The sequence below is a fragment of the Haemaphysalis longicornis genome, unplaced genomic scaffold, assembly GCF_048455015.1.
Source record: "Haemaphysalis longicornis isolate Haplotype H1 unplaced genomic scaffold, Haemaphysalis longicornis Haplotype H1 scaffold_3, whole genome shotgun sequence".
Classification (NCBI taxonomy): domain Eukaryota; kingdom Metazoa; phylum Arthropoda; class Arachnida; order Ixodida; family Ixodidae; genus Haemaphysalis; species Haemaphysalis longicornis.
Genome location: NW_027526335.1, coordinates 46,241,670 through 46,268,579, shown reverse-complemented (window position 1 = coordinate 46,268,579; position 26,910 = coordinate 46,241,670). Strand labels below are relative to the sequence as shown.

General features: G+C 46.5%; 1 protein-coding gene across 2 annotated transcripts; it reads left to right on the top strand.

Moving 5' to 3' along the window:
- Positions 1 to 103: 103 nt before the first annotated feature.
- Positions 104 to 26,910, top strand: LOC144174396 (uncharacterized). 2 transcript variants are annotated; one of them, XM_077703076.1, is made up of 21 exons: positions 104 to 327; positions 505 to 642; positions 728 to 971; positions 1,901 to 2,022; positions 2,121 to 2,143; positions 2,521 to 5,916; positions 7,800 to 7,966; positions 8,119 to 8,247; positions 8,714 to 8,785; positions 9,031 to 9,121; positions 9,669 to 9,830; positions 10,080 to 10,259; positions 11,994 to 12,138; positions 12,782 to 12,903; positions 14,098 to 14,223; positions 15,909 to 15,990; positions 16,100 to 16,203; positions 17,577 to 17,684; positions 20,696 to 20,860; positions 21,271 to 21,447; positions 25,738 to 26,910. In XM_077703076.1, exons 2-21 carry the CDS (start codon positions 540 to 542, stop codon positions 26,188 to 26,190), a joined length of 6,171 nt encoding a protein of 2,056 aa, XP_077559202.1. In that variant the 5' UTR covers positions 104 to 327; positions 505 to 539; the 3' UTR covers positions 26,191 to 26,910. The 2 variants fall into 2 exon arrangements, with proteins under 2 accessions (XP_077559202.1, XP_077559201.1); XM_077703075.1 differs by having other exon boundaries at positions 11,994 to 12,141; positions 12,773 to 12,903; positions 16,100 to 16,199; positions 17,573 to 17,684.

Below are 26,910 nucleotides of genomic sequence, written 5' to 3'. Positions count from 1 at the left end.
TAGTGACAATAACATTGATATTATATTTCGCGTTTAGTATTTTTTCACTTTGTAGTGATGCGCGCAAGGTTTTATTTCGTGGATACAACTCCCGCACATCCAATCCAAGCTAATCCAATCAAAAAATAAATCAAAAAGCAGCTTTGCACGTAGCGCGCGTTTTTTACAGATTTCTTCTGACAGGGGTTGTTTAAGTGAAGTGCTCTCGCTTCTTAGACGCTTTTATGTGGCTTTAAACATATCCTGTCTGGATGGCCGTCTGTACAGTGAATGACATAACCCACGCATCCTGAAGCGCCTACTTTTGTTGGTACAGGGGGTGCCAAAGTAAGTACGCGTCAACGTGCAACATCAAGTATTTACATGTATCTGCAGTACCTTTTGTGGGTCATAACCGTAGTAAAATGTATTTGCAGTGATTTTGACGTTTCGATGCGTCGTCGGTAAGCTCAGTACTGCACGATAAAACAACCTGTTTATCTCTCACGCTTGTTCTTCATGCAGAGCAAAGGGACCGTCCGTAAACACCCGCCACGAAAATGAGCCGCGATGAATTTCGCAATGAAGCACGATTTCAGATGTACGACGACGATGACAGTCACCAGTCTCTATTCGAGGCGTTTGTCTCTCATACAGCCAAGGGTGAGGTTACTGTTTTGTACATATTTCGCTTGTCTATCTGCCTATGTCTCGAGCCGTTCCCTCTTCTTGCTTGCCGTATTCGCAGACTTGGGTCCAATTGACCAGGACTGGTTCGCCAAGGAACGGGATTCGCAAATATCCGAGTGCAGTGGATTTCTGAGTAGCAGTAATCCGTCCTCAAACCCTTGCACACCTATCGTGTCACCGTGCTTGTCCCGTGACGATGGCGAGACGCCAAGATCCGGAGCCAGTACGCCGAAGTCGGCCGCCAGCTGTCAGCGCAACGCAAGCATGTTAGACTGGACTCCCCTATCACCTGTGCCAGCCGGGCAAGTTTTTTTTTTTTGTTGTTTGCTTGCTGTTTTATCGGGTTACTATTGCTTATATCACAACTGTCACTGAAAAGACGAGCCCTGTTTTTGTGGTGATTTGTGGTTTACGGTCTTGTTTATGCGTGTCAGTTTTGGTTTTGACAAAATGAATACTGAGGCAGCCATCATGACAGGAGCGCACTTTTGACGTCACTGTTCTCGTCGGCTGGTCTGTATACATGTGAGCATGTCTAGATCGGCGGTGGTCGCACATGCCTAGGCAGCATGGCGTCAGTCCCAAAACTGTGACATGTAACACAAGGCAGAGCAGTGTGCGCCAACAGCAGCGAGCGCCTTGGCTACGTTACGGGAGTCCTGACGTCAGCAGTTTGGGGCGAGGCTCTCAATGCATTATGTTGGTGCCGATGTCGAAAGGGAATTTGTTTTGAGCTTTCTCATGCATGCAGAGGTTGAGATATGTTATAATGAACAGTTATAGTTAAAACTTCCTGGGTGATATCTCCATATACAAAGGAACCTTTTTGCATAGTTACCCCAGCGTTGAAATTTTGTGTCGGTACTCCTTTAAAGATGAAATGTTGGTGCTAAAAGTGGTCTGCGACCCACAATTCTTAAAAATAAAGCCTTCTTTTTTCTCCTTTGTCCTTCTTAAAAATCATATTGGCATGCATGCCAAAGAATACAACTGACTGCCGCTGTACCTGAGCCCGTTTCAAAATGCCAGATGTAAAACGTAAATTTGCTGTCATTTGCGACCATAAAGCTGTGTTTTGGGGACAAGGAATAATTTCCTCCGCAAACACACACTGTGTCTCCTAGCCGATGTAGTGCCTTTATACGCTAGTTGTTGTGAGCTTAAAGTTTGAGCATGAGAATGGAACTTTGTACTAACGTGCATTTTAGTAACTGCTGGTGGAACTATGCAGGCCGAACTTGTTCAAGACACCAGGTTTGCCCAAAAGTTTTCCACAGAGCCTTGGGGTTAACACGGCAACCCCAAGCCCCCACTGGTCCCCATCGCTGGAGACACCGCCCAACCAGCGAACCCGTATGTTAGCTTTTGCACATAGTTGAACAGCTACGCCATTATCCTACTGTAGGGTCTTTATATTCACACCTTGTTATATTTGCGTTTTTTTCCCTCAGGTGCCAAGGGGGACGGCAAAGTTGTAAGTGCTGTCTCAACTGTACAATTCATCTTTTAATTACAGGAAACAAAACAATTTTAGTCCCTTTGCATTTCACCATAGTCATTATTGTTCTTCTATCATCTTCTAGTTTGCAGCTTTTCCTTTTTCTTTTTTGTATTTCTTTATTTATTTGCGCTCGAAGCTGCATTTTCAATCAATGAGGTGACTTGCTACTTGAATTTTATAATAACTTTTATTTGAATTTTGTCTTAAATTTGTTTGTCAAACTCGTGTCTATTTTAACCGTACAGTTTGCACAGCGGAGTTTTAAGGTCAAATGGTTGATTCGCCGCGACTTCACACGTTGTCTTCACGCAGTTACTTCTTCGTTAACTTTTATTTCTTTGCCCCTGCAGCTTGCTCCCAAGAACTTGTTCCGCTTGCCAACAAAAGACCGCCAAAGCGTGTCGTCTGAAGTCGAAGATTTTCTGGAAGACGAGGAGTTCAAAGACGTGCTTTCTGACGGGGAAGAGCATTCTGGGCTCAACCCTGACGGCAGCTCAAAAGAGGACTTCAATGCTTCGAGAACCTCAGGCCCACAAAAGCCACCCAGGGGCGATAGTCATTTTGCTCCTAAGGCAGCATCCCCGATAAGGTGCAGAGATGGCTCACTCCTTGCTCCTCAACATTGTCAGAGTGCAACAAGGTCAGCTGGCGACATTGGTGAGGCAACGCCGAAGAGAAGCTTCACTCCACAAGAGCCCCAGCTTTCCACAAACAGTGCCAAAATGCGAAAAAACCAACACAGCTCGCCTAATGCAGTTGTGATTGAAGCAGAAAAGTTGGCAGTAGCAGGTAAACGCCCGACTGTCGCATCGGACAGGAATGCTAGCAAGCCTGTGATTGCGTGCCAGTCAAGCCCTCTGCTAAGCACTCGGTCTAGGGTAGAAAATGCTGCAGACGTTCTGCCTAAAACTGTCGATAAAACGCCGTCAAGAGAGTCGAGTTCACGTGACGAATCTTTCAGTAGTGTGTCAAAGGACTTTTCCTTCGTGGAAGACAAAAGTGACTGTGACTTTGGAAGAGCAGACCTTTCACTAACTCAGATGTTTGAGGTGGCTGAAAGCACAATTGCCTGCCTTGAGGCGACTGATGTTGGCTTCACCCAGTGCACTTCCTCAAGCAGCGAAGTTCATTCTGACCATGTTGGCATTGCCACCAAGAGGGGGAGAGCAAGAGGACTGAGAGAGGACACAAAGCTGAATTCTGAGCAGCTTATGTCTGTTTCAAACTTCGATGACAGCAGCGTCGCTGTACTACCCAAGCTAAATGGTGGCAGCAGCCATTCCCTCACAACAAACTTGGTTGGCAAAGACTGTCGGTTTTCAACTGGCTTCAAGACCGGGTCAGGGAAGCCAGTCGTTGTGCTGGAATCTTCACTCAGCACTGCAAAGCGAATGCTAATGGCTGATGAAGCTTCTGATAGCGATGTAAAGAAGGAGCAGCCCACAAGCTCTGTAAGACGCCCAATAGAACATCGCAACCTCAAAAGCCTGCATGAACCGTTGGGGACAGGACATGTTGGAAATACCGCGGCACAGTCCATCAACATGCCTGAACAAGGTGCCGATTCGGAGACGCACACGTCTGAGTGGAACAGTCCTCACCCAAAGTCCAACTTGATGGTGAATGGGCATTGGGATTACGAGATGAATGATGGCAATGCCCATGACACTAGACCCAAAGTCACCCCCAGGGCATGTGCAGCGGAAAATGCCGACAAAGTTTTGACAGGATTCAAAACAGCGAGTGGAGCTGCGGTGAGTGTCCTGAAGTCATCAGTGTTATTTGCCAAGAACAGTCTTGCCAGCTGCACTGAAGGGGAAGGCGGTGCGCAGGATGCTTGCGATAGCCCAAGAACAGCGGCAGGTTTCACCACAGCAGATGGCAGGCGCCATCAGGCAGTCCCAACTGAACACCAAACACAGGCACCTTCTCTGATAAGCTTTGGCTGTGCAAAACCAAGTGTGTTGGAATCTGGCTTCACAACAGCTGGAGGCAAGCCAGTCTACGTACAAGAAGAAGGTCTTATCCGTGCCCGTCAGCTCCTTTCCAAAGCCACTGCAGAGGCAGGCAACGATGAGGCGGAGGGAAAAGCTACGCCTACGCGGTCCATGGGAGAGTCGGTGAATGTCTCAGTTGACCCGCTAAAGAAGTTGCCGGCTCCGCAGAGTGCATCCGTGTCTGGTTTTGCTACGGCGAGTGGGAAACCGGTGTACATCCAGGAAGGAGCTCTCAACCGGGCTCGTAAGCTTCTCTCCGAAGCTCCCGCTCTTGCAGATGAGAAGACTGCACCTAAAGTTTTCATGACAGGGTCGGGAAAGCAAGTGGATGCCTCAATTGACTCATTCAACAAGTCAAAGGCATCACAAGGTGCATTCACATCGAGCTTTGTGACAGCAGGAGGAAAGCCTGTGCTCATACAAGAAGGGGCGCTTGACCAAGCCCATCAGCTTCTCTCTGAAGCTCCTGCCAACGCGGACGAGACAGTGCCTACATTTTTCTCAATGGGACCGGGAAAAAAAGTGGACGCTTCAGTTGACGCGTTGAACAAGTCAAAAACAGCGCACCGTGCATTTACATCAAGCTTTGCGACAGCCGGAGGAAAACCTGTGCTTATACAAGAAGGAGCACTTAACCAAGCCCGTCAACTGCTCTCTGAAGCTCCTGCCGATACAGACAAGACGGTGCCTACATTTTTCACGACTGGGTCTGGAAAGAAAGTTGGTGTTTTGGTCGATTCATTGAACAGGTCAAAGGCAGCACAAGGTGCATTCACATCGAGCTTTGCAACAGCTGGCGGTAAACCTGTGCTTATACAAGAAGGGGCGCTCGACCAAGCCCGTCAGCTCCTCTGTGAAGCTCCTGCCCACACGGATGAGACTGCGCCTACATTTTTCACGACCGGATCGGGCAAGAAAGTGGACATTTCAGTGGATGCACTGAAAAAGTCAAAAGCACTTGCATCAGGCTTCATGACGGCAGGAGGCAAAAGCGTCTTCATACAGGAAGAAGGCCTTACTCGCGCCCACCAACTTTTTTCCGACACCACGGCCGGCATTTCAGATAACCTGCCGCAGCCAAAAACTGTCGGCACGTTTTTTTCAACTGGCTCTGGAAAAATCGTGGAGGTCTCTGCTGACTCCCTGAAAAAATCCAAGGAGCTCCTTGGTGAGACAAACAATACTTCTCCACCAGCGATTCATTTGCACCCGCACTTTGCGGCAGAATCGAAGGATGGCGCCCACACCAGCTTCACAGCAGGATTGGAACAAGCCGTGTCGGTTTCGAAGAACTCCGCAGCACCAGAGAATGACAACAAGAAAGAAGTAGCTGCTCTGACATCGAAGCAAGAGAATGCGCAACCGGGGGTGAAGCAGTACACTCCCACCGCTGGCAAAGCTCGGCCAAGCCCGAATGTCTCTGCATCCTCTGCAGCTTCTGATAAGAGAACTCCAGTGGGGGGCCTGAGTAGGCTGGGGCACACGCCATCACCCATGTTTGCCTCGAAGCTGAGACCCGGAGTCAGGACGCCCAGCTTTGTTACTCCTTTCAAGACTGTCGGCTTTGGCAAGGCGGCGACGCCTGTGGCACCCAGAGGCGCTGTTGGCGGACCACCCCGGAGCCTGTTCCAGAGAAAGGCCGTCCAGCCGGGGAAGCTGTGGATCTTGCGGAAGGTCACCAAGGGGCCACGACTGTCGCTCAAGGACGCTCTGCAGGGGGAACGTCCCAAGTTCTACTCGCTGGAAGAGGTACATTGTTACTGAGAGGAAATCTTTTTTTTTTCCTTGTACTTTGCTGTTAAGAGTAAAGGAGTAATGCTGAGAAAATTTTGTATGTTCAAGGAACTTGGCGAGAGAAATTTCATTCTTCCCTTTGGGTCCTTGTCATATCCCCAGTGGTAAATTCAAACCGGAACCTTATACTAGAGGGATTGCAAAGCTTCTCTGGTGGGATAAAATACAGTTAAATCCCTTAAAATACCTGTGCTACACGGCGGTTTCAAAGGCCTTACATAGAGCACACTTGCAAGTGACCGTTCAATTGTCAATTGAACGTTGCCGTGTAGCACAGGCATAAGAGGCGTGGATATAAGAGACAATTGGGTACAAGAGAGGCTATTCACCTACATGGTTGGCTGCCCTATCATTCCCATTAAATTGACCTTTTTTGTAACAGACATCGGGTGTAGAAGATGGTTATAAAGGACAAGTTATCCTTAAATTTTGGTCAACAATCTCACCTGTAACGGACATTTTAACTTTAGATGTGGTGCCACCAGTCACTAACTGTAGTCCGTTGTGGAATTAAAAGGAGGCGACAGACGCCCGCAGTCACTATTTATTATAACTTCAGCAAATACACAGCGGTTCATTCAGCTATGAAACGACGACGAGAAGCCCTGACAAACGTACAGAAGTGGTTAAAACTTGCTTCCATGCGTACAAGCGCGACCGCGCATGCGGGCTTCTGTGCAAGCCATGAATACTGGGAGTACACAGTGGGCTTTAATCAAGAAGCATCACAGGTGTTGAGTCTTGCAAGCGTGATCAGTAGCCAGAGCAAACAGCAGAAGCTGTGCACTCTGGCATCAGGATTGTGAACTCGACATCTATGATTCTTCATCTTCCACAAAGAGTGAAAGAAGGAAAAGCTTGTAGAAGCTGTTGTAGTGTAAACAAAGATTCAGAACCATTTCATAAATTCTGGGGGCTATACATAAGTTATAATAAATCTTTTGCAACATGTTGTAGCGTTCTTTTGAGCTTATTTTAGTCATATGGTGCCCACATTGAACTAGGGGGTGATCAGTGGATGAAGACACGGTTTTCTGCTTATGAGAGACCTCTCATGTAAGAGACAAACTTCTCCCCAGTACGTGTCTCTCATAAAGGGGTTCAACTGTAGTTATATGTATTCAATAAATACAAAATAAATGCAGAACAGAGTACGACTTCCTTTGAACGAACTGCACTTGAGCAAACGTAAATTAACTGTTCCGACGTACCCCTCGACATGGAATTGCAAGTACATAGTGCAAACAACGTTCAACCAAAACAAAGTCTTATGTAAAAATTTCTTTTGTGGAAATTTCAGTTCTGCGAACAATTTTGGTGACCTGGCTACCCCTCTTCTTCAATTCTTAGTGATTAACAAACACTCGCAATTGCAAAATTTTCTGGCAGTTCCTAATTTGAGATGGCGAGAGCGTCATGAATCTTATCGACCAGCTTTCCAACGGCCTATCTAATTTGGCCTACCTTGTAGTCAAATCTATGTCAGTTTCCAATGACTAGCATGCCGGGTTTATTCCATAACCGAATTGTTGGGTAGATATGAGAACAGGGTTGCTCCTGTTTGCATGACAAACAGGAACTGAAATGACTACCTGAGCTTGTGCAATATGGTTGACATAGGGAACGCTTTTGTCGTCTGCCGGCAAGTAGTTGTGTCCAGAGCCTCGACATATGCGTTCAGTTTATAAGTACTGACTTCACAAATGCAAGAGGGCAGGTGGAAACGGCAGCATTTTTCGAAGGTGCTGAAATATGAAGACCCTGCACGGTCGTTCAAAGTGTGGTGCCGCAGTTTTATCAACACTGCCATGGTGAACATAAAAGTGTTTATATTCCAGTTGAAAGGCTACGGTGTGCTGGACTCAACAACCACTATCACATCGGAGAATGCTGCAGACTTTGTGTTTCGCGTCTCCGCTTCGGACAGTCTCCTCATCTTGGGAGATGGTGCCACGGTGCAGCTGTCGTCCTCGGAAGTGATGCTTGGACGAGAGGAGTTCTACAGGTAAATCTTGATGTGCTCAGCCCCGGGGGGAATTCCCCAAGGGACCGTGGGAAGGAAATGTGGAGGCTGAGAAAACAGTTAATGTGGGTGCTTTTTGAGCTGTTTTTTTGTCAGTCAGTGTTGCCATAATTTTTTTCCCTGCCTGGCTCCAGGGCCTTCCTCAGCATGCGTGGTGTGGATGGCAAGCTTGTGTCTGAAAGCTGGCTGGACAACCATTACCGCTGGGTAGTGTGGAAGCTGGCATCAATGGAACTGCACTGCCCTCAAGTCTTTGGGGGAAGGTAGGCCACCAAATACTCGTTTTGCCTGCTTTCTTCTCTCCAGCCTTTTTTTTTTTTTTTCTGTTGAAAGAGAGAGGGAGGTCAGCACAAACATCGTGAGGAACTGACAGGTTTTTTTTTTTAATCATGTTTTGAACACTGTCAGTAGAAACCCTACGTGATTTAGCCCTGGCTTAAGTGTTTGTTTCCTCTCAGCTAGAGGTTGTAAAATGTGTTTTGGTTTATTATTACTTTTTTGCATAGTATTTGCAATCATGATTCAAGAAATCTCGAGTTATCGTCTTTTTCTTTTTTCAACACATTTCATTGGCCACAAGTGTTCTAGTCTTTCGTTTCCCTTTTGCCCTCTTTCTGCTCTCCTTTGGATGAAGCACCATGCAAACTGGCTAAGTACATTGGAGCACTTTTCCCCTCCTCTCGTCGTCTGGTGCCAGGGTTTTACAAGGGTATAACATTTATGTTGCAGGTCCCTCACACCTGATCAAGTCATGCTTCAGCTCAAGTACAGATATGACATCGAAATCGACCATAGCTCCAGGTAGTGAACCCGGAGGACTATTTTTTTATTTCTGATTCTGTAAATGAGTTTTCAATCAAAATAAACTCTCTCTCTACAGTAAAGTTGGACCTACACGGGGCTTTTGAGAGAGATCAAAGCAATTGTCTGCAACATTACAGAAATTGTGTAAATCTCGTGGCGGTAATATGCCTGTGATTTGTGGGTAGTTCAGGGGGAAAAGTTAATTTTGTGCGTGTTTTCTTCTGTGCTTAATTTCTTTGCAGGTCGGCACTGCGAAAAATATACGAGCGGGACGATATTCCCAGCAAGTCCCTGGTGCTCTGTGTGTCTGCCGTGATGGTCAAGGAGGGCGGCGTAAGTCCTGCAACTGTAGCAGCATGGGTGCAGTTCTTAGAATATTTGGTTGTGGAGATGATAGAATAGGAATTTTTATGAATGCAGAAGTTGGAAGCCCAAAGCTGTTTTACAGTACTACCATGCAAATCATAGGAGTTCTGGAGCTGCCATGAAGAGTATGAGAGGTGGTTAGTGGTTGTCTTATTTGCTGCTAATCAGAGCAAGCTGTTTTCTGAAAAGCTCTGAAATTCCGAATCATTCGTTACATACACCTTTCGGGCTCTTGATGTGCCAAGAGCAATGGTTAATGATCACTGTTAAGCTTTAGCAACCAGTTTGCTTACAAACTAGACGTCACATGAAGGCATCTGTACTGAGTAGCACAAGGAATGGAATTAAAACACTTTATCAATCAGGCAATATTAAGAATGGGTGCTTTATCCCCTTGCTTGCTTCGAATAAACCCCACCTTCTTGTAACTGGCCATTGATGTCTTTCCTGCTTCACTTGCTTCACAGAAAATTCAGGAAACATTAAGAGAAGCATTATTCATGTGACCCTGCAGGCCATGCAAGTGGAGCTCACTGATGGCTGGTACGGCATTCGAGCTGAACTGGACGAGCCCCTGTCGGAGCTGGTGTCCACAGGACGCATCTTCGTTGGTCTCAAGATCCTGACATCAGGCGCTGAGCTCGTGGGCTCCTCTGAAGCATGCCCACCGCTAGAGGTAGGTCCATCCATCTGTGCTACCATGGCATTCATTGTAAAGGGAACCTGCAACGTTTTTAAACTAATGCCGCGGTAATTGTGTTTAGTAGGCTTGTTGGCGCAGATGGACGTTTCAGCGTGCTGCCGGTACTGAGGGACCCTAGCATCTCTTGTGCTTTGCTAGGTCACAAGCAGTGAAGAGGCGCTGCCCTACTGATGCACCTGTTTGGTGGTGCGCATCACCCTGTGTGCTTCGTCCCCCCTCCAGGCTCCCCCAGACGCGGCCCTGAAGCTGAGCTACAACTCGACCCGCCGTGCCTGCTGGGACACCCGGCTGGGCTACTTTGTGGTGCCAAGGCCCTTCCGCGTCTCCCTCAGCTCCCTGCACCCCAAGGGTGGCCTTGTGGGCAGGGTGGACTGCCTGGTCATCAGGGCCTACCCCATCATGGTGGGTGGGTGGGGAGGGATGTCTTTTCTGGCAAGGTGACGTGTTGGGGGTTGGGGGGGCATTGGATGCTCATGGTCGAAGCTATTCGGGGCGAAACATAATGACACGGGCACAAGTGGGTTGTACAGTCACGGTCAAGCAAAATGCAGTCATAAATGTGTGAACGTGAACTTGCACAATGGGGCTAAAGTACTGACGTTCTTAATAAGTATGTATAAACAGCGCAATATGTAGCATAGCCATGCGATCATTCAACTTGGAACGCCATTTGTGCATGTAAAGAGGTCAAAACTGTTAACAACAATGCACGAACGCGTGGCCTTCGATACCTACAGCGCAGCCTGCTGATAGTCACCGGCGTGACCAGCGAGATTAGGGCACGGCACTGCGGCAGCTAGGCATGCAAAAGCTGTTGCCGATGCTTCCTTGTTTTGTGGGGGAGAGGTTCACCGCCAAAAGTCCCTCACCATGACCGCCTCTAAAGCCTATTCTAAACGTTATCTGACGCTGATAACCAGTGCAGTCTCCTTTTTGCCTTTGGTACGAGTCCGATATAAAAAAAAGTTCAATGTGCGCCGGGCATGGCCATTCTAACCTAGGATGTGCAGGAAAGGGGGAAGCATAAGTAGACGCTTTTTTTAGATCGGAACCATACCAAAGGCGAAGACAAGACTGCACTGGCTATCAGCGTAAGATAACGTAAGAGGCGGTCGTGGTGAGGGACTCTCGGCGTCGAACCTTGCTCCCAAAACAACGGAAGCATCGGCAATAGCTTTTGCATGCCTAGCTGCCGCAGCGCCGTACCCTAAACTCGCTGGTCACGCTGGTGGCTATCAGCAGGCTGCGCTGCACGTATCGAATGCCACGCGTTCGCGCATTGTTGTTAACAGTTTTGACCCCTGTACTTTTCCTGTTTGTGTTTCATTTTTGCTTTTGGTGACTGTACCTGTAGCTTCATGCATGTACCACTTGTGTGCATCTTAATTGTTGGCACCGTATACATGTGCTGCCTGGCAGGCCTGTTTTGTTGAAATGTCATTGCTGTGCACAGCAGTGTGGCCTTAAAACTTGCAAATTGCAAGTACATAACAAGTATTTCAAAGTTTCCTGGTACCCCACCAGTGCTGCAACCCTCCTTGCCACCATCTTGAGTGAATAACAAGATATGGGAGCTTGGAACGTAACATACTTCCTGTCCAAGAGTGTGGCACGTTGAAATAGACACATGACAGATGCTGGCACCCAGTGTGCTTTTTTTCTCTTAGTTATGTCACATGCTAAAATAATTACCAAACTCACCCTGTGGCTCCACTCCTACTATGTATCACAGATGCCACAAGACATTGCAGTATGGCTATCACCCAAATGAAGGCAGAGGTTGTGCGATTCGAGGTGCATTTGTGGCCTACAGGGGCAGATCCAGGTTTCTTTTCATGGGGGGGGTCAGCTTCTATCAGTGATGATGATGGGGAGGAGGAGGAGGAGGATGGTAGCCTTTTTTATTCACCGAAATTTTTGATAACCTAAAAACAAGAAATAGAAAAAGATCATTAACTAGATTTTTTTTACTACCTGAGGGGTCATCTTATTGTGGGTATCAATTCCAGAATTAAAGGGTGAGCCGGGAAATCCGGATCCCTACTCTGGATCTGCCGATGGCTGACCACGTGCTTGTCTTTGAGAGGCTAAATGAGCGTGGCTGTGACGAGATTTCCCCTCTGTGTTCTACTTCAGTACCTGGAGATGCTGCCCAATGGCATGGGTGTGATGCGGAACGAAGCCGAAGAACGGGTGATTGCGGCAAAGCACGAGAAGCTCCGGTCTGCATTCACTGAAAAGCTGACGGCCGAGGTTCTCTCTCAAGTGGAGAAAACAGACAGTGTGTACTCTTCCCTCTGTCCGTGCTGACCACTTTTTTTGACAAGGCTTGCCTTGTTAGTTTGTCCTTGTGGCTGTTTCACTTGTGGACTGTGCTGTGTCTTTGTCGCGCTGGATTGAGGTTTATGCTGGTAAAAGATGCAGCATTAACCTCAAACCCTCACTAAGCACTGTTGTTTGAACAGCATGCACACAGAGCTTACGTCTTTTCGAGCATGAATAACAAACTTCTAAAATCAAATACAAATAATAAAGGGTGATTGTATACTGAATCAAATAGACTAAATCAACTGCTATCAGGAGTTTCTGTATTGGATTTTTTGTTTTGCCTGAAAAAACTATTTAGCCAAAACTGCTAATTAAGCTCAAAGCACAATCTTTCCATAATGGCAACTAATTGGGCAGAAGTTAAAAAGATGTGCTGATATGGACCACAAACTGTACTACAACATTCCTATGACTCTACCTTTAGACATTCACTGACGATGACAACACCGGCCTTTCTTTAGCTCTTGTTATTATTTCTTACCCCCTTCTTGGCAGAAGCAGTCATCAAAAAGGTCGTAACCATTCATTGTTGTGTAGTGTAAAATCATGACTTTTTTTATCCCCCTCTTCTTTGGCACGAATGGGTGGAACTCCAGCGGAGGAGCTCTCGCTGTCGGGCATTCAGATGTCCTACTCTGTGAAGCAGATTCAAGGCCTCAGCTCCGGCAGAGACATATGGAAAGCCATGAGGAATTCGTCAGACCCTCTGGAAATCGAGGTGATATTCTTTCCTACTTTTTTCAAGTCGCTACCTTAAGAGTGAGTGCTACGATTGTTTCCTGCTTGGTTTCGCCATTACTTTTACAGCAGTATGTCAAACCCAGGCTTGACATACTGCTGCCGTTAAAGTATTAGTTCTGAGAGGCAGGTTGATCTTCCCGGGGCCATGTCAGTGTTTTTTGCCCTGGTAAAGGCAGCTTTCTTAAACAAGTTGAAGAAAGGCAGTGTCCAATTTCCTTTTCATTTCTATCAACTCCAAAGTAGCACTCATGTAAAACCCCCTTACACCAGAAGTTTTCATTGTATGCATGGCAGCAAGTGTGATGCTAGTACAGTGCTTTAACAGCCTCCACCAATCTATTTTCATGATGTTCCACGTGGCAAACCAGTATTCAGGGCAAGAAAATCTTATTCTGACCCAAGGCTGGATTTGCAATTGTAAGAGTGTTCACCTTGAAATCAATTTTGAATTGAAAACGAGAGGTATGCTGAAACGAAATGCTCAATTAGATGCTTATAACCCTTAACAGCAGTGTTAAAGGGGTACCGACACGAAATTTCAAAGCTGAGATAACTTATATAAAAAGCTTCCTTTGTAAATGGAGATACCTTCCAGGCAGTTTTAACTGTAACCATTTAGTATAACATATCTTAAATCAATTTTAATTCTTGCGACCACAAGAAAGTTCAGAACTGATACTCCTTTGACTTCAGCATCAGCATGGCACAATGAGCGCCGTGCCCCAAAGTGCCGACGTCGGGCCTCCAGTGACGTATGCCAAGGCGCCGGCTGCTGTTCGCGCACTACTCCATCTTGTGCATCGTATCGCAGTTTTTTGGGACTGATGTGATGCTGCCCGGGTGCGTGTAACCACAAATGGTTTGGACGCGTGCGCGCGTACTCATTGGTCGTGATGCGACGAAAACGATGTCAAGAGCGCCATCCTGTCGTGGCGGCTGCCTTAGTGTTCATTTTATCAAAACCAAATGTGACACAAATAAACGAAGCTACAAATAATTATTGATGCTGTGATCAACCTCCTAATGTGCCATTCTGTGATTAGTGGGCTGATAGGCACCCATAGCAGGTGTCAGTGGTCTTGGTGTATAGTGGGTGCTACATTTTGGCTTTGGCAGATGAGATTGTCGGTGACAGAACTCGCTAAAAGAGTCTTTTCTTTCTCCACTTCAGCGAATCCTGACAGAAGAGCAGGTGCACCTCCTGAGGCGTTTCCAGGAAGAACAGCTGTGCCGTCGGCAGGCGGACATCCAGCAGAAGCTGGAGAGTGCCTTGCAAGCGGCCGTTGAGGAAAACAAGGTCAGTCTTCCGCATTCTTGCACCTGGTTGCCTGTGCTATTGTGCTTCTCGTCATCTTATAGGTGTTAAGTGAATGCTGCACTGAAGTTCTAATCGGCGGCGGTGTTTGTGCAGAGTGCAACGCTTTTCTTTGCACCGGTTTAAGCAGGTGCCATCTTTGATTGCTTTGCTACATCGTAGGGAACGAAACTAGATCAGTCCACCAGCGCCTTGCCACAGTGAGGTAAGGCTGCTCCATCAGATATGTTGTGTGCAGCTATTACGTGTCTATTCAATCGCATAATGACGAAAGGTCCTACTGCAGCACCATACTATGGGACCTCTTTCTGCAATGCTATTCTTCCGCGCTTCATGCCATTCTGATCTCTAATAAACTGGAATCGAAACTGTAAAGCCTGTAGAGCAGGGTAGAAGCTGCGTTGAGAATAAAAGAAGGAGAAAAGTCTGCATACTGTGTGCTCTTCATGGTGGAATTTGTGGGCAGCAGTAATGCTTTGACCAAGAAATCAATACCTTCATTATAAAACACACTGTGCCAGCCGAAAAACGGTGTCTAGGGACCGGAAATACCGTGAAAACCGGGAGTTGTCAGGGTAACGTTTTCTGCCTGGAAATATCGGGGAATTGTCAGGGAATATTGTCAAAAAGGTAATTCAGTCAGGGAAAATTACCTCAAAATGTCATAGAGTGAAAAATGAATAAATTCTGCCTAGCGTGGAGTGCAGACTCTGCTCTCCTGGACCAATGATAAGGGAAGAGCCAGCGCAGACAAATCGAATCCAAGCCTGTGTGGCAGCTAGCAGCACCAGGGTTGACACGCTTGGCCTTTTTGCTCTGAGGATCTCGAAATCTTGAGCAGTGCGCACTTGGTATGTTGGGTGTACGCTTTTGTTGTTTTTGTCCTCAGTCGTGTTTCTCGAACGATGGAACTTTCTGTCTGTGTTGTGTTTGCATCGTGTTTCCACAAGTAAAGTCTCTTAAGTGCCGATGTCGGAGTCTAGAAAGTGCTCCTTTAATCCCGATAGGACGAGCCCGAACATTTAGGGTTTGCATGCTGGATTGAGCTGGATGCTGTGTTGGCAGCAGTCGGTGTGGGCAAAGTTGAAATTACTTGAAAGAAGGTGCAGATGGTTTGGAATTCCTACAGGGTATTTAGAAAGTCCAGAAAAAGAAGACAGAAAGAGAAGTGTGATCAGATGTTCAGAAGCACAAGAAAAGAGTTTGCTGCTCTTGTCAAAGAAATAAAAGAAAAAGAAGCAAAGGCTGCTTAGTGAATCTCTAACAGAAGCCAGTCTCCTGCCAGAAAAAATAGATGGTCTTAAAAAGTGAGATGCATGCCTCTCAAACCCTTGTACAGGGGCTGACACTTAAACTGAAAGAGAAGATCTATGTTAGCAAAGACTTTGTGCAATAATAGGCACTCTAGTCAGCAGCCCTAATTTGTGGTGAAGAATTGATGCTTGCGCTCTGCAAATTAAGCAGTGCTTTGTGTTTTACACTGATCGTCTTGCGTATGTAGCCACATCTGGAGCAGTCGGGGAAATTCACCTGAAAGTGTCAGGGAGATCCTGAAAAAGTCAGGAAATTCCAAAATAATAATTTGCTAGACACCCTGAATAATTGGAGGTTCTCTGGACTAGAGTTCAGTGACCGAATGTCTGCACTCTCCGTCCGTCATCTCACAGTGCCCAAAGGAGAGGGTCGTCATTCCCGTACTCAAGGTGCTCGTTGGCGGCATCCATGAGGAAGACTTGCGCAAGAACATCTGTGAGTGCAATAGCCCAGTCGTACGCTCACTGTTCAGCAGATGGCTCTAACTGTCAGCCCGGAGAGATTTCCCCTCCACACTGACGCCGTCATTCCCCCGGTTGTCCAGGCTGCCTCCTGTGTGTGTGGAGGCCCACAGACGACACTCGGGAGACACTGAAGCAAGGACGGGCTCTCTCGCTGTACAACGTCAACGTGACGGCTCCCAGGCAAGTGCGGGCAATCGCAAACTGCAGCTTACAGTCTGTCGACGGGGTTCTCCCTGTCTTTAGTGCAAGTATGCAGGGTGTTTCGCATAACTTGGACCAAGAATACGAGTCAGAAATGCTGAATTTTGCAGGTTGCTGTGAAATATCTCGCCACGCCCACTTAAGTAGTGTAGGAAGTAGGCCAGGCTTTAAAAAAAGTTAAAATTTTAGCAAGTGAGTCTAGCCAACAATTTTCTATTGCAAAATTGTGGAGCACCAAATGATGCAGTTTCTCTGAAAATGTAATTGTAAGTAAAAAACGTTCTAAAGTCGAGTGACTGGCTGATGGAGCACGTCATTCAAGGCTCGCATTCCTTGTCATGCTCGCGCACTGCACATCGCTGTGCTGTCACATGCACGTGGCTGCCATTGTTATCAGCAGGCACGTGCGACTGTGGCTTCACTCTGTGCCTGTCTACATTTATTCAAGTGCCATGAATTTTTTCCCATTCAAGGTGTTTTGCAGAAACTGCTATTTGTACACCCCCACCCCCTTCCCCCAACCTTTTTTTTTTTAAGTGCGGTTCAGCCATGGTTAGCTAGATAAACATGTTAGAAAGTTGGCTGTGTTAACTAATTTGTAAATAACCGCGCTCTCGAGTTGTTTGTCTGTATTCCTTAAAAAGTGTGTCTCTGGTAACCTCAAGCACGGTTTATGAACGTGCAAAACCAACTATCCCAATGCCTTACCTTACTGTTATAAATGATCAAATTGTAAAAGTAGATATGAGGTGGTCTACATCATTCTGAGTGATTCTTGGCACTGGTAGCTTCAACTCTTGCCATTAGTCCAAGCTACTAAATAGTAAATACCTTGTAGTACATGTATAGTCACTATATTTGTAGCAGTGTTTTTAATAAAGCATGCATTGTTTTTTTGTGTACACGCAGTTAATGTACAGACTAATGGTACTAAGTTAGGTCTTGAAATCAGTCATCCACATATCCTTCAAAAAGGAGCATTTTGGTTTCCCAGCTACCAAGAAGACTGTTGGTGGTGCTCTTAGCTTTCATTAGATCTTCAAGCACCTTTCGAGGTTTGCGCAGTTTCAAGTCTTCCATCATAGTAGTCCACAAAAAGAGCACAGCGTTTTACTTACCACCACAATCTGTTTTGATCTGGTTGTCCACAGATAATTAAACAAAACTGGAACTGAAAGCTTAAAAAGTGCCGGTTGTTTTATGGTACAGAAACCCCTGCGGAAAAAATTAATCCCCAACCTGATACTGTGTAGCATTCAAGAGGCCAGGTTTGCTTCTGCTCACCGAAATCCCAATTTCAATGCATTCTTTCACACAGTTTTCCTAGTTCATAGCAAGATGTTCTGATGCAGGAAGGTGCTGCCCGACGTTCAGAACAGTGCGGTGGAACTGTCTACAACTAAGACGACGCAGTTTGAGCCTGTGGATTGCCCCGACCACATCCGCATATACTACATGCGACAGGTGCGTAGCATGGGCTGCAAGAAATTACTATGCCCTCCATAAATTATGGCTCAAACTGGAACTGACCTACCGTGTGAAGCATTGTTACTCAAAAGTGCTTCTAGGCATAGCATAGGCCAGATTTGCAGCATTGACAGCTGTGCTTCTGTTCCACTCACGTGACTTTTGCCCGACCAGCCACAATCTCATTGCATGTCGAGCAAGTAGACCGCATACCCAGTGAGCATTATTTATGCAGAAATGAACGCCAGTTGGCCAAAGCACAGTGACAGAGCATCCCAACAAGCACAGTTCAATGTCGCATAGCTGATTCACAGTTAAAAACGTGTGATCGTTGACCAAAGGTTTATTAAGAAAAGATAAGACGTTTTGGCGCTGCAGACGAGATTTTGTCATTTCATTTCGTTGCATTGCTATATATAGTTGGCACAAAAGTTAAGGGGGGACAGTGGTCTTGAAACAACTTCTTTTAATTTTAAAGTGAACTCTGTGACACTTGTCAGTCTTGCTGCTTTTTTCCCGCTGATTTCAAATATGTCATTATTTTTTCAGTTGGTCAACTAGTTCCCAAGATAATTAGAGATAATTAGCCATTTTTGGTCAAACAATAGACAAAACATTGTTGGTCATAAAACTGTAATCTTTATACTTTCCAATACTATAAACTCTGGTGAGTGCAACAATCGAAGCAGTTTTTTGATGCATCACTTGGAACTAATGTTACAGCTCATTAAACTTCTGTGCTTGAAATGGGCACTCAAAATGGTTCCTTACCACTGGTGCCACCAGAGCTGTAAAATTAGTTCCAAGTGATGCATCAAAAAACTGCTTTTATTATTGCGTTCACCAGGGTTCATAGTATTGGAAAGTATAAAGATTACAGTTTTATGACCAACAATGTTTTGTCTATTGTTTGACCAAAAATGGCTAATCATCTCTAATCATCTTGGGAACTAGTTGACCAACTGAAAGAATAATGGCATATTTGAAATCAGTGGGGAAAAAGCAGCAAGTCTGACAAGTTTCGCAGAGTTTACTTGAAAATTAAAAGAAGTTGTTTTAAGACCAGTGTCCCCCTTTAAAGGCCAACTGCACTCAATTTTTTCTTTTTTCTTTTCTTTTTTTTTTTTTCTTTTTTCTTCCAAATTTGATTCTAATAAGCAGTCTAAGCTCTGAAAAGCAGCTTGTCGAAATCCTAAGCTTCGTAAACACACAACACACTAGGTACCGTCGTTCAAAGTAGCTCCGCCCAGACGACGTTTGCACCTGGCGGAGAGTTGCTGAACCAAGTTCCGAGCGGCGTGTGACGGAGGTTGGGGAACCAGTCCTGTGGAGCTCGTGCTTCTCCGGTGACTTGCACGGAGCTCCACCGGGCGCAGGGACGCGTTCGCTTGGGGTTTCTCTGCTACACCACCGCGCTGCACCGCCGTCGCCATCACGTTTCATACTAACTGCATAGGTAGCAATATCCCCCTTTTTTCAGTGCGCTAAAAGAGATGAGAAGCGTATAAAAACTATGCGAGCGCTTGCGAACATTCTCGAGCTAGCAAATCTCTTTTTACTTGGAAATAATTTTTCTACTAAAAAAAAATAGCGCAACACGCACACTTGCCTTACATTTGTCATTCCTATTGCATCTATCACAGAAAAAAAGGATCTTTAATAAATTCTTGACCAATTGCACTTCCGCATCTAATATTTGCAATATTTCGGCTGGGCCAACACCACCTCCATCCCTTAGACCTGTCCAAAGTTTTGCGACCTAACTGGAGTTGTTTTACATGCGGGTATAAACGTTTGTGCAACTTTTGCCTCACTCGCTAAGTGAACCAAAATTAGCCTTGCTCGTAATAACAAACACATCCACACAAACATTGGCTGTCGTCTTCGTGAAGTGTGAAAGCTAACAAAACTGCTCCTTTCCTAAACAAACTTGATTTTTTTTTCATTTCCCAAGTGAAGTATTTACTTTTGTAGAGCACTAGATTTAGTCTACTTGAAATTTAAATGTTTTCAACAGCACATCTCTTTGTTGAAAGTAGAAAACAGCTGTAGATAGGTAATGTTTTTTGTGTTTTAATGCATTATTTGGCTGTGGAAGCTGGCTAATAGTTTTAGATCCCTTTTTTAATTCCATTTTCGATGTGCAGCAAGACGAAAAATACTGGGATGATATTCACAAAGTGTTTGCACGTAATGTGTAGTAAAAATTGTTATTGACCTCCACCCGTGTACGGTTTATTTCCTTCGAAGAGAGCGATGTGACCACCTAGGCGCCGGGTAACCAAAGCTGCTTTTCGATATCATACGAGCAACTAGCTTTGTAAATCAAGGCCCGCTTTTTTACTCGCAATGCCAAGGATTGCTACAATGGCAGTTATTCTGATGTAAAAATAACTGTCGTACGGTCTACTTCTTTTCGATTGATAGCAACGCGATGTCGAAATTGCGCCGAACTCCCTTATACTGGGCGAACGTTAGTGGGAGTTCTTCTGTGGAAGTAACAGTGCGAAACGCGATGCTACCACACGTTTTAAGGTGCCTCTGAGCGGCCGCCGGTTCCCCCACAGCCACCTCCGTTCCATCACGTACGTCACTTCCGGCCACCGGTAATGCCCGCCTTTTCTATTCAGCTTCGGTTCCGAAAACGCCAATGCCGTGAGCCGTTTGCATAGCTCGCGTTCATGTTCGAAACGTAGTATTTTGTATTTTGCACTCTTTTTATGTGTACTATTAGGTGACATTATTTTTACAGTGTCAAAAATTTGAGTGCAGTTGGCCTTTAAGACAGTGGCCGTTTTGGAGTGCCCAAAGCACAGGGGCTGTACAGCTGCCTGTGATGTACAGTGTGCAAAAATTCTGAGAGATGCCACAGTGGCAGTGGCAATGTCATTTGGGAACTTGAGCATTGCATGCAACCTTGTACAGGCCCAGTTGACGTGATGTTTCATGAGGCGGTGCTCGCACGCTTCTTGGTTCACAAAGCGGTGTCCTCCTTCCCCCGTTTGCAGGTGACCAGCTTTCCTGTGCTTCTCACGGAGAGCGGCTCGCAGGGCCGGGCTGTGGACATTGTGGGCTGTGTGGTTCGCGTCAGCCCCCACAAGGAAGGCACTGTCCTGACGCTTGCCGATGCCAAGCTCAACTTTGTACACTTGGTGGCCAACAAGAAAGCACTGGTACAGGCCCTGTTATCCGCTCCTTGTCCTTCGGATCCTGTGCTGCTTGACACTAGGTCACTGTCCTGCGAGTCCTGCTGTTGTTCCACAGACAATGCTCACCTGGGTGCATGGGGACTGATCCTGTTGTGTCAAAGAGATCCTTGTCTACTGCTTACTGTGCATTCGCAATGGAAGATCAGCTTAAACTGTTTACGAAGTGTGTGCAAGGCTTCTTTGTGTTAGCACCGCGACGTTGGCAGATGTCTTGAGTAAACGTGGTCTGCTTGTAGTGCGTAATGTCACTTCTGGGGATGCACAATAATTACGGGAGGCATCAAATAGCTGTGTGATGCCACACTTTAAGGGAAACGGGGGTGGACACCCTGAGCTAATCTTGTGTATCCCGTGCATTGCCGTCACTGCTGCAGCCCGCCGGGGACAGCATCGAGAAGGGCCAGTTCCTTTCGGCGACGGACGTCACGCTTAGGACGGGCAGTGGGGAGCGGATGGCCACCCTGGAGACGACCGAGTTCTCCCTGGTGACGAGTGCGCCCTCTGGCGGGGACCTCCAGCGTGCCCTGTTGGCACTCAAGGCCTCCATTCCGGTGCGCACAGTGCCCTTCTCTGCCCGCTGGTGAAAACAGGTGTGCTGGGAGCGCAGAGCGGACTGGAAGCGTCGCTTTTCGCGAACCCAGTTTTTTCGAGTGGCGCACAAGTGCAGTTTTAGCTGTCACTACTGCCGCTTACTTAACTGTGTTGAACTTGCGCACATGCTGTGTCTTTGAATGAAATCACTGGAGGAAGGTGTGATACACATGGCAATTGTTGGGCATTGCTCTCAGCAATGTGGTTAAAGACAAGCTGCGCTGAAATTTCACTTCAGCCAATATCATCTTGAGCATGCAGAACTAACAACTAAATGATAAGAGACAGATAATGAATGGCAGCCTACCATTGCCCCTGAAGAAGAAAGTCTATGACAGCTGCATCTTACTGGTTTTCACCTACGGGGCAGAAACTTGGAGGTTCACTAAAAGGGTTCACCTTAAATTGAGGATGACTCAGTGAGCAACGGAACCGAAGATGATGGCTGTAACATTGAGGGACAAGAAGAGAGCGGAGTGGGTCAGGAAACAAACGCGTGTTAAGGACGTATTAGTAGAAATTGAGAAGAAGAAATGGATGTGGGCAGGGCATGTAATGCGAAGGCAAGATGGCCGTTGGTCATTAAGGTAACAGAGTGGATCCCTAGAGAAGGCAAGTGTTGCAGGGGGCGGCTGAACGTTAGATGGACAGATGAGATCAAGAAGTTTGCGGGGATAAATGGGTCGCAGTTAGCGCAGGACCGGGATAACTGGGGATCTACGGGAGAGGCCTTTGCCCTGCAGTGGGCGTAGAGAGGCCGGCAATGATGATGATGATGAAGAAGAGACATAGTGCTGTGAAATGCCCAGTTAATCAAATACGGTAGCTCCATAGCAGACAATGCCACACCTGCCAGCAGATGGCCCAGACAGCCATGAAGCGGAAGTGGCAGTCTTCTGCGAGCCGGGTGCTTGGTCCAATGGCCAGCCAGGCAGCTGGAGAACCAGTTGAGCTTTGCTGGGCACGCTTCTCCCAGGGCTGCCCCGCATGCAGAGGTTGCATGCCTGCTTTCTCCCAAGCTGCTGGCGGCCAGCCGGCTGGCCACTCACTCGCCTGCTGCCACATCACTTCAGCCTGGCTGTACTGGCCGTGCTCTTCTCAATTACGGTTTCAATGTAGTAAATTTTTTTACGTCACGTGTGGCATGCATTTGTCTATTTCAGGTGTCATATTTTGTATCTTGCAGTTTTCTTTTTTTTTAGGTAGACTATTTGGAAATGGGTTTTCAAAAGGTCTCAAGTTTTTACTGCAATTGGCCTTTAATTCTCAGCATTATTCATTTTAAAGGCAATTTGCTCACAAAGGCACATTGAGACAGAATTAACTTTCTGCCTCGAGTGTATTGCACATAGTGCCATTTTGTTGTTTAATCTGCCTTTTACCGGTAAAAAATTAGAAGTAAAAAATGTTTTATACCCAAGCCCAATTTTTTAAATAAAAAATTCACCTTGGGCATAGTTTCCTAGGCTCTGTTTGCTTAGGCCGTCCTCTGTAACAGACAAGATGGTTTTGTCCAAAGCACTTGCAGTGTAGGTCTTTTCTGCATTCACTGTGTGTTCACTTTGTTCCCATTATCCTTTCAATGCCTGAGTGAACCTAGTCGACATGGACAAGGCTTTGCATCATTACTATATTCTCTACACACAAAAAAAATATGAGCCACTTCATTCGCATTTGATTGATTTTAGAGGTTGTATTTTACAGCTTGCAGTGACAGTTCTTTGTTGTTCCCCCTTTGGACTGACGTCACCTGACTTATTAAAGAGGAAAAAAGAGAAATGGAGAGCCGGTGTGGGAGTGACAACCGCAAAATATCTTGTGAAAGCAGCTTATGTTTTCGCTTATAAAGTATTGTACAATACCCCACCCTGTTGGTATGTGGTGCTTTGGCAGGCTTCAGACTGCAGACACTGGATTTGCGCAGAACAGGCACAGAATTTTTGTTTTTCCTGTGGGTGACCCTTCTAGCACTTAAGCTCAAATTATTGATTGGGTATTTCATTGATTGCTTGGTGCCACCAAGCTTCTAAAGTGCATTTGACAAACATGTCCACCTAGATGCACCCTACAGTACGCCCCCCAGCTTGCATCGTACTACAAAGATCGCAAAACTATTGACATGTTACCATCATACCAAACCTTAATTATTTTCTAAAAGAGTGCATAGAATTGACTTAAACAATATTTCGCAGTAAAAATAATTGCTATTTATACGTGCTGGCCTGTTTGACCGACCTTACAGATACAAACCATCATTATTTTCTAAAATAGTGCATAGAATTTACCTAAGATATATTTTGCAGTAAAAATAATTGCGCGTCCTCACAAAAATACTCGAGTTGCTGGGGCTTGAACCCTTGATGTTCACATGAAAACCCACGCCTTTACCCTGATGCCAGTGTAGTCGAACAACGCAGCTGTATGAGCAGTTGCTCGAGAGAATAGGAGTGTTTCAACCAAATCAGTAGATGGGGGGTGCATCTGGGCGGACAGGTTTGTCAAACACGCCCGCTGGTTAGTACTGCTCTGTTGGTATGTATCGTGGTATGTGTCTGCTTAGGCCTAATGTTTCACTCTGAGCTCGTGGTTCATACAATGAGCAGTTTTTCCAATGAGTATCGGTTGACGTTGGACCTCAAGTCATGACCTAGGCCTAACATCATATTTTAAGGCTTAAAGGGACCCTGCAACACTCTTTGAGCAGTGCAAGTAAACCTGCGCGACGTTTAGATTACACTGCCAGGAATACCTGAGCCAAATATTACACGTGCACGTGAAGCGGTGAGCGCGCAAATTGATGTGAAAGACGCTGAAAAACCAACCGCTCTCTCTTCAGTTGTCCTCATTATGCATGGCCTAAGGGACGTCACATAGGCCATGGCTGCCCGAGCGGCTGTCACTGGTCAACTTCGCGGCTAGATTCTCCCATTTCCGTCGTCGTCATCGCTGTGTACGAACCTCTTGTATGCCTGAACCTGTAGGCACAGTTTTGCCGTTTCTTTTGTGTTTTGAGTGCGCGCGGAGTTTGAGTGATGAGCTCAATACTTCCCTTTCAACGGGACCACTCGACTACAAACGTTTATTGCTTGAAAAACGCCCTACCAGCCCGAGCGCGCACTTGCGAGCAGGCACCCATGCCTGCTTTTTTGTGGCACCAGACCGAAAATAGGCCCCTCCGCGTTGCAGAGAAAAGGAGAAAATTACCCGGCATGTGATGTATCGAAGGCCGCCAAAGAGAACGCCGCGAGCCGCCCCCCTCTCCGGGAGAGAGCGCGCAGCTTTCGTCGCGCTGTCGCGGTCGAGTTGAGAGGGAACGATTATGCGCGATTTCTCATCGCGCGTAGCTTCGTTAATTGTGAACGGATTTTCATAATTCTTGCGTTAGGAGATTTCTGGGACAATAGACTTTATCCCAAAATACATTACTAGTAGGCGATGGCAAGTGTTGCAGGGTCCCTTTAACATCAGGTTATCCTCAAGTTCAGACTTGCCATTCGCTAAGAAACATCATATTTGTGTGTTCAGCTGTGAACACCGGTTGACGCCATTAACATCAATGCACAATCAGAGCAGGTGGGCAATGTGTGACACATGGTCAAATTGCCCACCTGCTCTGATGCACGCCAACCTTTGCTGGGGTCATAAACTGTAAAATATAAGCGGCTTCATTAATAAGAATTCATTGACGAGGAGTTTAACTGATCAAGGTAGGCTAATGGTGCTTTCACACTAAAAGAGGGTTAGGTAGGTACGATTGCTTGGTCCAGAGCACAGCGCAGTGTACACTACCAAGAGGTTGGTGTCTGCATCGCACATTATTAGCAGGGTTTTTACATTAACAGTGTTCAGTGTTCTGCAGGCCTGTTGCAAAGGTGCTTTAGTCTTGCTGTTCAGTAGGCGCACCGACACGAGGCTGCAGCACCTCCGCAAAAAAACTGGCTGTGTACAAAACACCACAAACAACAATGTTGCCAAAAATGTGACACACGGAGCAGGTGACACGGGCACTCACAGTGCTGCACAAACCAGCATATTTTTTACACCTTGTACGAAGCTAATTTTGCCTGCCTTCCGTGGAAGAAAACAGTAACCTTGCTATTATGCACTAGAAACCTGTGTGGTCCAATAATTTTCCAAGCAACATTTCTATCCCCCATCAAGTTTTTACAACGCAAGGGGAAACGTGCTTTTAATACCATTTCCCCTTATGTTGCCTACTACCGTCACCTGATATATGCGGTGTTGTGCAGGACCCCACAGGCTTTGTGGTGGCTGCTTTGGCCAGGCTGCAGGCCCCAGCACGTGTACTCAGCCCAGCAGTCCAGAGGCCGCAGTGCACAACTCCAGTGATCTCAAGGCCCGCACGCTTTGCAACGCCTAATGGCACTGCCCTTGCTCGGACACCTTGTGCTGCTACTAGAGCCACGCCCAAGCAGTCGGCCGCGGCCGATCTTGACGGACTTGTGTTGCCCAAGCAGCCGATCGCGGTCGAGCCAGGTTCACCGGCCGAAGCCTTGCAAAAGCAAGTTCGTTCGCGGATAGCACTGCTCGAACGCTACGCCGCCCTGGAGCCCATACCGTGCTTTACTACCACACCATCCCCCAAAGCTGCAACGCCGTACCAGAGGCCCAAAATGGTCGCGCCTCAGGTTCGTGCTCGGAAAAGCCCACCAGAAGTGACTCCACCCATGGAACTGGAGTGAGGCACTAAGCTCGCCCCCTGGTGTGTACGTGTAACGTCTCGTGCAGCGCACTCGGCTGATTGTTGCAGAACTTCAGGTAGCGGAACGTCTAGAAAACGTCTGCTCGCCAAGTCTGTGGTCGTCGGACATCCTTTGTGGCTGAAAAGTGTTCTGTTTTGTTTTGCATAGGCCTTTCTTCTATACATTGATAGTGAAAGGGTTTTCAGGCTGTTGCAGTACTGCTGTGTTCATGCGGACCATGTGGCGTCTGCAGAAAGCGGTGTCGGAGTTGGAGCGTAAATGAATTTCCGGCCCGTTTGCTGAGAAAGTTGGTTCTCTGTTGATGCAGCTATTTATTGGTAGTGTTACTGTTTGTATAGTTACAAGGAGCTGGTTTGTTCCAAAGCAAGTGAATTTGAATTTGTTTTCAAATAGACAATGAGGCTTGGACACTTAGTTACTATAAGCACATTGAATGAAAAGTTTGCGCAAATGTCCTCTGTTGTCAAAACTGCTATTGTATCAGTGAAGAAATATTGTTAAGAGTGCTGTCTATAGCTATGCAACTACATTAAAGCAAGTTCCTTGTCTGTTTCCTACCTGACAATAGCAAACCTATAGCCACTTTGTAGAGGCGCATTATAGTGATACATGCTGTCAATGTCCTGTGGTTGCAGCGTTTACTCCCCTTTCACTCACAGATTCAGTTTGTATTCTAGTCAACATTGTATGTTTTATTGT